The following is a 14,650-nucleotide window of genomic DNA, read 5'->3' as shown; positions in this document are numbered from 1 at the left end:
TGTTTTATATATGTATATATTTATAAAAGGAATTTTTCAAGGTTCCTATTCTGACTTTAAAAATAATCAAGGGGCCATGGCTCACTTGGTTAATCCTCCGCCTGTGGCGCTGGCATCCCATATGGGCGCCAGGTTCTAGTCCCGGTTGCTCCTCTTCCAGTCCAGCTCTCTGCTGTGGCCCAGGAAGGCAGTGGAGGATGGCCCAAGTGCTTGGGCACCTGTACCTGCTTGGGAGACCAGGAAGAAGCACCTGGCTCCTGGCTTCGGATTGGCGCAGCTCCGGCCGTAGTGGCCATTTGGGGAGTGAACCAAGGGAAGGAAAACCTTTCTCTGTCTCTCTCTCTCTCACTGTCTATAACTCTACCTGTCAAATAAATAAAAAAAAAAAATCAAGCATGAAGATTGAAGTCTGTTAAAATGCCCTTTCAGCCTCAAAGGAATCAGTATGAGTTTTAACCTTAGATGAATAAACATGAATAATCAATAGATTTTCTAAGATTAGACCATCTATGCCTTTCTAGAATCAACTTTACTTTGTAGGACATTGTTTTAATGTGCTATTGCATTGTCAATTAATGTTTAATTAGTATTTTTTATTTAGCATTTTTGCTTCAACTTTTAAAGAAGTATTTATTTGAAAGGCAGAGGGAAGAAGGTTGAAGAGGGAAGGGAGAGAAAGAAAGAAAAAGAGAGCTTCCATATGCTAGTTAACTGCCCTAAATGCCCACGACAGCCAAGGCTGGGCCAGACTGAAGCTAGGAGTCCATAACTCAATCTGAGTCTCCCACATGGGTGGCAGGGACCCAAGTACTTAAACTATCACCTGCTGCCTCCCAGGCTGTGTATTAGTAGGAAGCTGGTATCAGGAGTAGACCTAGAACTCAAAACTGAGATGAGATTTAGGTGTCTCAACCAATGAGTGAACTGCTATGCGAATACCCACCCTCTTAATATGCATCTTTAACAAACTTTTCAAAGATCCTTTGAATGCATGGAGTTCATGTAATTTTTTTCTGCACTAAACTTATCTTCTAATTCCATTTTATTCCAGAGAAGGGGCTGTGCACATTCCTTCTAGTTACCCCAGAATCTGATTCTGGATTCTGCTGTGTTGCTCTTTTCTTCCTTGTTCGTATATTCACCTGGCATCACCCCAGAGATGGCCTCACTGGAAACTACCCCGATTGTGTCATTCTCCCAAGACTGGATGGAGCAGTTTATAGGAGGGTTAGGGATACAGGAGGTGGGAGGCATTGAGCTCAGCATAGCACAGAACTTAAAACTGTGTATCAAACTACTCTCAGCGAGGCCCTTGTTGCTTTGTTCCTTTCTCAGTCCTGCCCAGGGTCAGCTTCTTCAACCTCCTGAATTCTTATGTTATGGAAAGTTTTCTGATGTTCTGTATCTGGAGCTTCTCTTTTCACAATTAATTGTAGTAAACTCCAGCAGTGATAGTGCTGTGGGATGATGAAGTGCAGATAGAACACAATGGACACTGTTTCCCTCCCTTGGTCTGGCTGGTTTTTAAATCAAGACATTTGGTGCAGATGGAGCAGAGTGTGGAGGTGGAGAAGGGATCCTTTGTTATTATTCAGAGCTTTCTCAGGTTGATGCAAAGCATTCCTGCCTCTGAGCAGGACACTGTGAAGCTTGCAGGCAGAGGAAGCATCCTGCAATCCTGGCCCCTCCCTTCCCCTTCCCACCCACGTCACACCCCAGCCTCCCGCCACCCCCACCACCACTTTTGACTGGAGAGGGTATCTCTCTGCCTTCCTGTCTCAACCAAGAAAAACTAAACAGTGACAACAAGCCCTGCCACAGTCCCCACACATGCACACAAAACAGTACCTAGAAACCCTTCTGAGAAATACTGCTTTTCATCAACCTTGCAGTAATGCGGCTTCAGCATCTTGTGCAATTGGATTTTCTGGATTCTAGTTTCTGCATGATGGTGGTTTGTGTAAACATCAATACGTTTTGCTGAATGAGAGAAGACTGTAGCCAACTTTGAATAGCTTTGTCTTCTCCCTTGGGTACTAGAAATAGAGATCCCCAGTGACATCTGGTCTACTTGCTTATTGTTCACTCTACAGTTTCTACTGAGAGTATTGTTCTGGAGGATTTTACTTACAAGGGTAATTAGAAAGTTCATGGAACATGGGATTTGAGGCTGTCTGGTGGGGCTGGGGTCTGTGGGCCCTTCATAAATAGGTAGAGTGTTTTACACAAGCAGAATGCAAGTTTTGTGCAAACAAGCCGTAAGCTGAGGCTGGGAAGCTTGCTTTGAGATCTGCTGGCATCTTTCCCCACTGTAGCATCCTGTTCGGTATGTGTGAGACTGATTTTTTTTTTAAATTTTTTTTTTTGACAGGCAGAGTGGACAGTGAGAGAGAGAGACAGAGAGAAAGATCTTCCTTTTGCCGTTGGTTCACCCTCCAATGGCCGCCGCGGTAGGCGCGCTGTGGCCGGCGCACCGCACTGATCCGATGGCAGGAGCCAGGTGCTTCTCCTGGTGTCCCATGGGGTGCAGGGCCCAAGCACTTGTGCCATCCTCCACTGCACTTCCTGGCCTCAGCAGAGAGCTGGCCTGGAAGAGGGGCAACCGGGACAGGATCGGTGCCCCGACCGGGACTAGAACCCGGTGTGCCGGCGCCGCAAGGCGGAGGATTAGCCTTGTGAACCGCGGTGCCGGCCGAGACTGATTTTTAACCTACAAAACTCACTCTGTTAACTACCCTCCTCTCCATGACTGGTAACAGGATTAAAAGATACATGTATTTTGGTCCAAAAACTTTTAAATTCATGCATGAGGTGTTTTCAACAATTTCATGGAAAATGTATATTATGAAAAACTATGCATGGATTTCAAAAATTTTTGTATCAAAACAAACTTCTCTTTTCATTCCATATTCCAAACTTTCTGAAGTATGCTTGTATTCTCAGCTAATTGGAGCCCCTAGGAAAGACTTTTTTCTCTTCATGTTTTCCTTTTTTTTTTAAAAAAAAAAAAAAAACATTCTTTTTTGAAGAGGAGAGTGGCAGAGAGAGGGAGAGAGAGAGATCTTTCATCCACTGGTTCATTCCCCAACTAGCTTGAAGCCAGGATCTTGGAACCCCATCTGGGTTTCCCACCTGGGTTGGCAGGGGCCCAAGTACTTGAGCCATCTTCTGCTTTCCCAGGTGCACTAGTGGGGAGCTGGATTGGAAGTGCAGCAGCCAGGACTCCAGCCAATGCTCTGCTATGGGATGCCAGCGTCACAGGGGTGGCTTCATCTGCCACAACCCTTTCCTGGGTTGGCTCATTGACCTGCAAAGTGTGATGGAGGAATTCGTAGAAGGAGGCTGGTGGCACAGGGGCGAGGCACTAGATGAAGCCAAGATGCTTGTACTGACACATTGCTTTTCATTGTTTTTTTGGCCTCTGGAGGGTGAGACACTTAGCTTGTCCGTAGACCCATTCCTTCTCTATAAATATCTGTGAAGATATTCTCAGACCTGTCACATCTACCTCGTGGGGTTGCTTAGTCTACAAAGGATAGTAGTGGACATTGAAAAGTATGCTGAGCTACCCTGGATTATGACTTATTGATCTAATGAACGAAGGACGGATGTGCATTTAATGGATATGTAGCTATACTAATAGGCTCTGACTTCAATTTGATCTTTACAGTGGGATATATCTTGAAAAGATCCTTTTACAAATCCCTTGAATAACTAATAAAGCATCAGAAACATCTAAGTGCAGCGCTGAGCTTATAGGAAATTAAGGGAACCTCCTGAGGGCCAAAGAAGTAAGTAGGTGGGAGGCTGCTGAATTCACTACATTTTTTTTTTCATTGAAATCTTTGAGAGGCAGAGAGACAGTTTATCTATATCTATTGATTGGCCCACCTGTCTACCTAGCTAGCTGTCAAGAAATCCACTGGTTTACTTCCCAAATGCCTGCAAAGGCTGAAGTTGGGCAAGGCCCAATGTCAGGAACTGGAAACTCAGTTCAGGTCTCTGTAGGGGGCAGGGGCCCGATCACCTGAGCCATCACTGCTGCTTTTAGGATCTGCATTAGCAAGAAGCTGGAGCCAGGAGCTGGAGCCGGAGATCGAACCCAGGCACTCTGATGGGGCATGCTGTGTCTTAGCTGCTAGGCCAAATGCTTGCCTTTATGTTTTAAAATTAAATTTTATTTATTTTAAAAAAGATTTATTTGTTTATTGGAAAGGCAGAGTTAGAGAAGAGATGGAGAGGTCTTCCGTCCATTGGTCCATTACCCAGATGGCCGCAACGACTGGGACTGGGCCAGGCTGAAGCCAGGAGCTTCTTTTGGGTCTCCCACATGGGTGCAGGGGCCCAAAGCACTTGGGCCATCCTCTGCTGCACTCTCAGGTGCATTAACAGGGAGCTGGATTGGAAGTGGAGAAACTGGGACCCGAACCAGTGCCCACATGGGATGCTGGCTCTGCAGGTCATGGCTTTAAACTGCTGTGCTGCAGTGCCGGCCCCCAATTTTTAAATCCAGTAACCAGGTTTTAACAACTCTGAAAGACAGGAGAGGGGTCTGCATTGTGGTGTAGTAGGTAAAGCTGCTGTCTGGGACACTGGAATCCCATATGGCCACTGGTTCGATTCCCGACTGCTCCACTACCGATCCAGCTCCCTGCTAATGGGCTGGGAAAAACAGAAGATGGGCCAAATACTTGGGTCCCTGCCATTGACATGGGAGACCTGGGAAAAAACTCCTGACTCTTGGCTTCATCTGTTGAGGCCATTCGGGAGTGAACCATTGGATGGAAGATCCCTCTCCCTCCCTCTGTCTCTGTAAGTCTGATTTTCAAATAAATAAATAATTAAAAAAAAAAAAAAGACGGGAGATAAGTCTTCAGTACTAAGTTAACTGGAGAGTTGGAACCAAATCCTTAGAACTCCCTTCAGAGAATTTGCTAAGGGAAAATATATCCACCAGCTGCCTGTGGCACTGGCACCCCATGTAAGTGCCAGTTCCAGTCCCACTGCTCCACTTCTAATCCAGCTCCCCGCTAATGCACCTGGGAAAGCAGCGGAGGGTGGCTCAAGTGCCTGCCTGGGCCCCTGTGACTCTGGCATTACATATTGGAGCGCTAGTTTGAGTTCTAGCTGCTTCACTTCTGAGTTCTGGCTGTTCTGCTTCCGATCCAGCTTCCTGCTAACGCGCCTGGGAAAGCAGCAGACGACGGTCCAAATATTTGGGCCCCTGACGCCCCACATGGGAGACTTGGATGGAGCTTCAGGCTCCTGACTTCAGCCTGGCCCAGCCCCAGCTGTTGCTGCCATTTGGGGAATGAAACAGTGGATGGACAACCTCTCTTTCTGTCTCTCCTTCTCTCTGCCTTTCAAATAAATAAATCTTAAAAAGTAGTGAAAAAGAAGCCAATGAACTGCTGACTCTTCCCTTCTTCCCCCCACATTGTACAGTTGTGTTGCAGGGTTTGACTGTTTCTCTATCTCAATCAAGAGAAACAACTGCAAGGAGTACCCCCTACTCCTGCCCCCACATATGGTGCACATGGACACAGAGGATGGAGGGTCCTCAGTGTCACTAATGTCACCAAGCAAACACAGCTGTTGAGGAACAAACACTAGCATGCAGGCCAGATGAGCTCTAAATGACGGAGAAAAAGATATTGGGCCAGCACAAGGAAAACATTACTTACCAGAGCTACAAAGCCAGCTGATCATCACCAGCGGCACAGAGGTGTTTGTCAAAGAGATAATGAAAAGTATGCCAGCCAAACCCCTGACTTTCACAACTAGAAAACATCTTTTGTTTTCCCTTCAGACTTACTTTCTAGGAAAATAAATATTTCTTCTTAGGTAGAACAATGTGGTATCTTTTTTTTTTTTGTTTTGTTTTGTTTTAAAGATCTGTATATTTGAAAGGCAGAGTTACAGAGAGGCAGAGGCAGAGAGATCCTCCATCGGCTGGTTCACTCCAAGATCCAAAGCCAGGAGCTTCCTCTGGGCCTCCCATGTGGGTACAAGGGCCCAAGGACTTGGACTATCTTCTACTGCTTTCCCAGGTCATAGCAGAGAGCTGGATGGGAAGCTGAGCTGCCGAGTCTTGAACCAGCTCCCATATGGGATGCTGGCACTGCAGACAATGGTTTTATCCACTATGCTACAGCGCCAGCCCCAGTATCACTTTTTTTTTTCCACTTTCAATTTTCTTTATATACAGAAAATCAGTTTAGTATATATAAAGATTTCAACAGTTTGCCCTCACATAGCAACACAAAGTGAAAAGCTACTGTTGGAATACTAGTTATAGCATTAAATAACAGTGTACAGCACATTAATGACAGAGATCCTACATGATTTTTTTTAAAGTTGATTAATTTTCTATGTAATTTCCAATTTAACACCAAGTTTTTTTTTTCATTTTCAATTATCTTTATATACAGAAGATCGATTCAGTATATACTAAGTAAAGATTTCATCAGTTTGCACCCCAGTATCACTTTTTAAAAACTCATTTTTATATTCTAAAAGCTGTACCTATGAAATTTAAATTTATTAAATAAAATCTTTCTAAAATAATCCCATTCTTCTCAGTTAATTTTCGAATGCAACACAATAAAAATGTCAACAAACTAGGTTTCACTAGCTCGCTAGCTACTTCTAATCTGATTCCACAGACATCACAACCATTTCTGAAAGCAATTCAGTCCTCCTTGGAAGACCAAATGTCACTGGTTTTCCTTGGGGTCATTGGCATAAGAGATAAGAACTATAATTTCCCAAAGCTAGGAGCCCAGAATCCTACCTGTCTCCCACATGTGTAGAAGGGGCCCGAGTACTTGAGCCATTATCTGCTGCTTCTCCAGGCACATTGGCAGGGAGCTGGATCAGAAACAGAGCATCTGAGACTTGAAGTGGCAGCCTGGTATGGGATACCAGCATTACATGCAGTGCTTTAACCTGCTGTACCACAACCTCAACCCCTCACCCATTCTTGAGAGTGAGTAGTGAATCATACAACTGCTCCTACTGAATTGTATGTTTCTTCTTTTCATGCTGCCAATTTTTGCTTCCCGTAATTTGGGACTTTGTTGTTATATATGTAAATCAGGGTACTTCAAGAAGTTTGTGGAAAATGAAATTAAAGGATAAAAATAAAAAATATAATTTTTTCAATGTAAACTCCATGAAGTTCAACACACTTTTGTAGGTAGTGACACGTCATTTAGTCCATCCCCAATTTAATCATGTCAATGCAACCTTTTGAAATATGATTAACTGAAGAGTAAAAGTGTGCACTTTTAAGTTGTGTTCACATGAGGAAAGAAGTCAGAAGGAGCCAAACAATGACTGTAAAGAGGACGCCTATTGACTTCGCAGTGAGACTCTCACAAAACGGTTCTTGTTTGTTGAGGGAACTGAGCAGCAGCATGGTTGAGGTAGAGAAGCAATCTCTGGTGAGGCTTTCTGGGGAGTCTTTCCACTAAAGCATTGGCCAACTTTCTCAAAACTCTCTGATATTAAGCAGATGTTATCATTCTCTGGTCCTCCAGAAAGTCAACACTCAAAATGCCTTGAGCACCCCCAAAACACTGTTGCTATGATCTTTGTGCTTGACTGGTTTGCTTTTGCACTGACATTGGAAAACTTTGTTTTGGTGCATGGTTTTAGGGCAGGAAGTTATAGCTTGAGAGGGATGCTGTGTGCCCTTCTGCTATTACGTTTCAGAGAGAGAGGATCTGGTAAGAGCCAAGTACAAACTGAGAGAATGCACGGAAGTGTACCCCTTGGGTGGAATCTTTTAGACCTAGAAAGGACATCAGAGCTCATCAAATCCATATTTTTTTTTAAAATGAAGCCTCAGAGAAGAAAAGTGACTTAAACACATTTGTAAAATTAATAAATGGTGGTTGGGACAGGTGTTTGGTACAGTGATTGGGTAGCTGTGTGGGACTCCCATATCCTGTATTGGAGTGCATGCGTTTGAGTCCTGGCTCTGCATCTATTTTCAATTTATGGCTAATGTGCACCCTGCCAGGCAGTGGATGATGGATCAAGTAGTTGGGTTCCTGCTGTCCATACGGGAGACCTGGATGGATTTCTGAGCTCTTGGCTTTGGTCTAGGTCAGGCCTGGCCGTGTGGGCATTTAGGGAGTGAACCAGTAGATGGAAGATCTCTCTCAAATAAAATGAGAATAATAAAAAAGCCATGTCTTTGGAGAGTGAGTATATAACTCACATGGGTGGACCTGGCTTGACCTGAAATTGGTGCATTCCATGCAGTTCCAGCATTTTCAACTTTCATTGTTGCATGAGCAGTCAGCTGTCCATCTAAATGATTGTCCTTTATAGATAGTCTACCTTTTCTCTTTATACTTGATGTTTTGCAGTTTGAATACAATACAGTTTAGTATGATTTTCCATTTGTTCTGTGTAGGATTTACTGGTCAACTTGAGAATACTTTAAATTTTTGGAGCCTTTCTGTCCCTATTGATCAATAAATTTCAGCTCTAAATCCATGTGAGTAAAGGCTTGTGATTCAGAATTCTCCATGGAAACCTTCCCTAACACTTTGTCCTATTCTATCTAGAATCAGGACAAAAGTACTCAAGTTCTCTATTGTTTACCACATTCTATGGGAAGATTTTTCTTTTTTTAATCCACTGATGATGATATTTTGGAGGTTCTAGTTTCTGGTAAGATCTCTAATTGGGCCTCCCAGGCCATCTGGTTTGGGTTTTGTTTCCTGGTCTCTTGTGCTCATGTGATCCATTAGAATCACTTCCTAAACCACTAGGGATTGACATATGGCTCCAGAGAAAATGTGTTTCAGTATTTGCTTCTCTTTCTGGGTTTATGGTTTCTCATGGTTCCTGACCTCTGAGCATTTTTTTCTCTCTCATGCCAGCTCTGCCTTACACATGAAAAAAGATTAATTATTATTTTTTTTTAAAGGCAGAGTGGACAGTGAGAGAGAGAGACAGAGAGAGAGGTCTTCCTTTGCCGTTGGTTCACCCTCCAATGGCTGCTGTGGCCGGCACGCTGTGGCTGGCGCACCGTGCTGATCCGACGGCAGGAGCCAGGTGCTTATCCTGGTCTCCCATGTGGGTGCATGGCCCAAGCACTTGGGCCATCCTTCACTGCACTCCCTGGCCACAGCAGAGAGCTGGCCTGGAAGAGGGGCAACCGGGACAGAATCCGGCGCCCCGACCGGGACTAGAACCTGGTGTGCCGGTGCCGCAGGGCGGAGGATTAGCCTATTGAGCCGCAGTGCCGGCCAAGATTAAAAATTTTTAAATAGTATTTTAGGCATTCTGTCCCAGGATTTTTTTTTTTAATTTTTATAAACAAGTCTGTCATTTTGTTGAAAGTAAAATAAACCTACTCATTGAGCAAAATAGTCTGGCTATTGCACTGGGGCATTATCTTGATATTACTACAGTGCAAGAATCATGAGGAATTCACAGTCCATTAAAGGGGGGCAGGCATGAAGCCATTACATGCAATAAATGGATGTAGAGATATGATGGTCATGTATCAGGCAGATGTGGAGGGACCAGGGAAATCTTCCAAGAGCTGGCTTGTGCTAGGTTTTGAAAAGAAAGGGTAGAGGAAGCTGAGTTAGTAGAAGCACAAAAGTATACAACAGTACTCTTCTAAGAGATGTACAGCCAGAGCTAGTTGGCCAATCCAGTGTCTGGGGTAGATATCAGTCCTGGTCTTGAGGAGCCCAGGCCAGTAGCTTGTGGTATCAGTGGGCAGCAACCGTATGCCTTGTTCTGTTAACTTTGTGCCTCTGTTTCCATGGTTTGTCTGATGCACAAGGCTGGGTCCATGCTGTGTTTGTTTCCCATGCCTGCGCCTGGCTGGGACTTACATGAGTGTCTGGGATTGAAGTTCTGCCAAGTTCTTGCAGTACCACATGTGACCAGCATCTAGCTCGCTCTCTCTACTCTGAGCCAGGTACTCCTTATCTGTTCTCATTTCATTTTCTTAAAGACTCTGTGAGGGACATAGAGTTTGGACAAATACCCAGGATGAGTTCTTCCCCAGTTTCTGGGAAGGAACTCCCCCGCCCTCACCCCGACCCAGCAGGTTCCAATCATGCTTGTTTGTGAGGGCCCTTGGGAGAGCAATGAACAGGCCCAAGAAGGGGAGTGCCCAGACGCTTCCTGATCCCTGCCCCATCACTCAGGAAGTACTTCAAAGGCTGCCAGAAAGGAGGAGATTTGGGCCATCACCTCTTTGGTATCATGGAGGAGAACCAAAAGCCTGCCTGCTGCTGGCTGCCGCGTGTCAGTCTCCATTCCAGAGCTCTCCGCTGAGCCTCAGAGCTCTGTGTTCAACTGACTGCTTGGAATGTCCAGAGGAAGCTTGAAAGCACAGCATGTGCAGAGAGGAAGTCATCTTTTCCCCCCAAACACCTTCTGTGCCCTGGCTTGGTGAATGCCACCCTGCCTCATAAAGATGCCCAAGCTGGAACCAGAGCACCCTCTTTGCCTTCCTGCCACCCGAGAAGTCCTATAATTTCCTGTCTCTGCTAATTTGTTCTTGGTCCAGTTGCCACTTCCTCAGCCCACTTCAGCTGGTCTCCTTGCCTCCTTGGTCATGCAATCTTCCAACCCATTTTCCAAAACTAACAAAATGACCACTTTAAAACCTTAGCACTCAAGGGGTGTTCATGGACCAGCACCATTGACGTCACACCAGAACTGATTAAAAATGCAGGATTCTAGACCCCACCCAAGATGTACTGCATTTAACAAAATCCCCAGGTAAGGCCTGAATAAAGTTTGAGAAGCAGAGCTCTAAAATAAATATCTAATTATATCTCTCTTTGTAAAAAGTCCCTTAAAATTTTCTACTGTCTGCAGGAAAATCTACCATCCATAAGTGACTCCCTGCAGCCCTTTGAGACCCAGCTGCTGCGTACTTGTGCAGTTGTATTCTCCTCATCTCCTGAGCAACGGTCCACCCTGAACTCCCAGTTCTCTGCAGGCTGAACTGTGTCTTACCCCCAGGCCTTTGCATGTGATTTCTCCTCTGCCTGGAATGTTCTTTTTCTGAGACATCTCTCCTCTATGTGCTCCCATGGTAGCCTGTACTTCCTTTATCTTGCTCATCAACTCCTCTATTACTATCTACTTTTTCAGAATATATTTATGTGGCTGCTGTCTGTTTTGTGCTGGGATGCAGGTTGCACAGAATGTCTTGGATGGAAGACACTGTTTTCATGTCCATCGCCCTGTCTACACTAGAAGTGTAGTCTACTCCCAAACCATGCTTACTGATTCACTTGTGCAACCTTAGAAAATTGTCCTGGCACAAAATGATACTCAGTAGACTTGTTAAATGGATGGCAGGCTCCAACTCCACTGAGTATGGGATATAAAGGCATCATTTGTCAAGTCAAGAGTCTCTCTTTCTCTCTCCTCTTTTTAAAAGATCTATTTATTAGCCAGCGCCGCGACTCACTAAGCTAATCCTCTGCCTGCAGCACTGGCATCCTGGGTTCTCGTCCTGGTCAGGGAGCCGGAAAAAAAAAATCTATTTATTTATTTGAAAGGCAAAGTTGCAGGAGGCAGGGGGAGGAAGGGGTCTTCCATGTGCTGGTTCACTCCCCAGATCGCTGCAACAGCTGGAGCTGAGCCGATCCAAAGCCAGGAGCTTCTTCTGGGTCTCCACACGGGTACAGGGGCCCAACACTTGGGCCATCTTCTACTGCTTTCCCAGGCCATAACAGAGAGCTGGATTGGAAGTAGAGCAGCTGGGACTCCAACCAGTGCCTATTTGGAATGCTGGCACTGCAGGCGGCGGCTTTACCCACTATGCCAGAGCGCAGGCCCCAAGAGTCTCTGAGTTTTGGGCCAGTCTACATGTCCAAGCTTCTCAAATGAGTGTGTGAGTGGGTAACAGATATGCCTTTCCTTCCCCTGATCTGAATGGGTTCAGAAAGGCCTCATATTAGAGGGAATGGAGGCTGTGGGGAGTATTATCTCACTTTAAAGGTGCATGAACTGGGTGCTGGCACTGTGGTGCAGCAGGTAAAGCTGCTGCCTGCAGTGCCATCATCCCATATGGGTGCTGGTTGGAGTCCCAGCTGCTCCACTTCCTATCCGGCCCTCTGCTATGGCCTGGGAAAGCAGTAGAAGATGGCCCAAGCCCTTGAGCCTCTGCACCCACGTGGGAGACCCAGAAGAAGCTCCTGGCTTCAGATCAGAGCAGATATGGCCGTTGTGGCCAGTTGGGGAGTGAACCAGTGGATGGAAGACCTCTCTCTCTCTCTGCCTCTCCTTCTCTCTCTGTGTAACTATGACTTTCAAATAAATTAAAAAAATGCATGAACTGAGGTTCATAGAAGCTAGATGACTTGCCAAATTACACAGATTGAGTTGAAGCTGGAACTTCATCCCAGTCATGCTTGACTCCAAAGCTGGGACTCTGTTTTCATATTAAGGAACTGAGTAAGGGTCAGGTTGGCCTTTTCTGTCCTGATTGAAGGAGTAAATGAATCCATGCATCCGTTCACCATCTATCCATCCTTCTCATAACTATAATTCGTATTTTAGGCATTTTTCATTCAAACAGCAACCATCTCTAAAGTCCTTCCTGGTCTTTCCACTGACAGCAGCCTCCCCAAGGAGACATTTTTAGAGCCTGCTACCTGGGGTCTGAAGCCGCTCTGCTTCTCTGTAGAATGGCAAATCTGGAAGAGATCTCCCTCGAGGTCAGTCAGTGCCATTCCTGTTTCACCAGGGCTCAGAGAACAGAGTGAATTATCCCCAATCATACAGCAAATAAATGACTGAGCTGGGACTCCAACCTGGCCTTGGAGCAGTGAGTTCATGGCCCTGGGCACTGGGCTTAACTAATAAGTATGCCATAGGTGTTCGGCGAATGCTTGTTGACCATCGTGTGATTGATGCTTCCTGCTAAGAGCTCTTGCAGTACATGGAATGACTCAGGCCTCAGTCCTAGGCAAGTCCCTGGTGATTTTTAGTAAGCATAAGAGAAGTGACTGCCTTGAACTGTGATTATCTGTTCTAATTCCTGCAATTAGTGTCAAAGATAATAGCTTGATTGTTATTATTAAATGTAAATGGGAGCAGTCCTGAGCCGCCCCAATGCAGCTGTCTGTTAGGTTTGCACAGAGACATCCTCCGGCTGAGGCCCCAGCTCATGACTCGTGTGTGTGTGTGTGTGTGTGTGTGAGTGTGAATGTGACACTCGCGGCAATGTGCTGCAGAGCTGTCTACCCGCATTGGTTTTGAGAGGCAGGAAGAAACCACAGACATGGCCACACAATGCAAGTGTCTGGCTGGCGATGGTGAGGCAGGAATGGTGGAGAACGCAGGTATGGGAGTCCCAAGAATAGGTTCACTTTGTACTCTGGCCTTTGGCAAGTTTCTGCACTGAAAATCTGTGAGGCGGGTTTGATAGTACCCGTTCCATAAGATGAAGTGCTGTGCATATTGAAAGTGAATAGGAAGAGGTGCAGAACCACACTTGGTGACTAGCATACTAGGTTAGCTGGCAGGAGTTTGTGGGTAGCCTTCTTCCCATGGGTTATTTTTCAGGCAGTTGTTGGGCTGTTCACCATGTTCCAAGGGGTGATCAGATAGAAGACTGGCATGAGGCTTCTAGAATAGGCTCTGTACGTATATCAGATGGTCAGCATCAGAAAGTCTCTCAGCTGGACCCTGGGGACAGGGACACAGCAGATGGGCCAAGACAGAGACTTAGGAGTCTTTTTCCAAAGAGCAGAACAGGGATGCAGCTACCAGAAATGGGGTGAAGAGGGGGACCATCTCTCAGAGCAGGGCCGAGCCCTCTGGGCAGAGTTGGGGTGACAGTCAGGGTCAAGGTGCTGGAGGGTAGGTCAAGAAAGCCAGAGAGAGTGTGGGCATCCAGCTTCCTGATCGGGGTCTCTAAAGTGTGAGCGACCTATAAGCAAGTTGGAAATGGGTGATGTTGAGAAAAACAGGAAGATGTTTGTTCAGAAATGTGCCCAGTGCCACACTGTGGAGAAAGGAGGCAAGCACAAGACTGACCAAGTCTCCATGGTCTGTGTGGGCAGATTCTCTTACACAGATGCCAACAAGAACAAAGGCATCACCTGGCGAGAGGACACTCTGATGAAGTATTTGCAGAATTCCAAGAAATACATTCCTGGAACCACAGTGATTTTCGCTGGCATTAAGAAGAAGAATGAAAGGGCAGACTTGATAGCTTATCTCAAAAAAGCTAGTAATGAGTAAGAGTTGGCCACTGCTTTATTACAAAACAGCAATGTCCCGTGACTTTTTTTATGTGCACCATAATTTAATTCTCATACACCAGAATTCAGATAATGAATGGCTGACAATATTTTTGTCTGACAGTCTAATATTGCCTTGTGTGGTTAAATAAATAGGATAGGGTTTATTAAATTTTGGTAGTAATTCCAGTTCAGTAAATGGCCTCACTGTTTTCCCCTTCTAAGGATATGATTGGACTTAACTAACAATATTCAACTTTTTGCAAAGATTGTGAATGTCATCCCAAAACCTGTTGGGAGGTTGGATTTAGATTTAAATGCTGGGGAAATTGCCTCACTGTCTCAGAACTGAGCAAGATTCACTTGTTCTTTACCTGCTAAAGGCAAGAGCTGAAGATGGGTAG

At 45.4% G+C, this 14,650-nt stretch overlaps 1 protein-coding gene across 1 annotated transcript; it reads left to right on the top strand.

Annotated features, from left to right (window-relative positions):
- The first annotated feature begins 13,950 nt into the window (after positions 1-13,950).
- On the top strand, positions 13,951-14,346 carry LOC133749853 (cytochrome c-like). Its single transcript, XM_062179214.1, has one exon. It carries the CDS (start codon positions 13,951-13,953, stop codon positions 14,245-14,247), a length of 297 nt encoding a protein of 98 aa, XP_062035198.1. The 3' UTR covers positions 14,248-14,346.
- The last annotated feature ends 304 nt before the right edge of the window (positions 14,347-14,650 follow it).

This window comes from Lepus europaeus, chromosome 20, assembly GCF_033115175.1.
Source record: "Lepus europaeus isolate LE1 chromosome 20, mLepTim1.pri, whole genome shotgun sequence".
Lineage (NCBI taxonomy): Eukaryota > Metazoa > Chordata > Mammalia > Lagomorpha > Leporidae > Lepus > Lepus europaeus.
The sequence above is the reverse complement of the archived record's forward strand: the minus strand, read 5'-3'. Positions and strand labels throughout refer to the sequence as shown.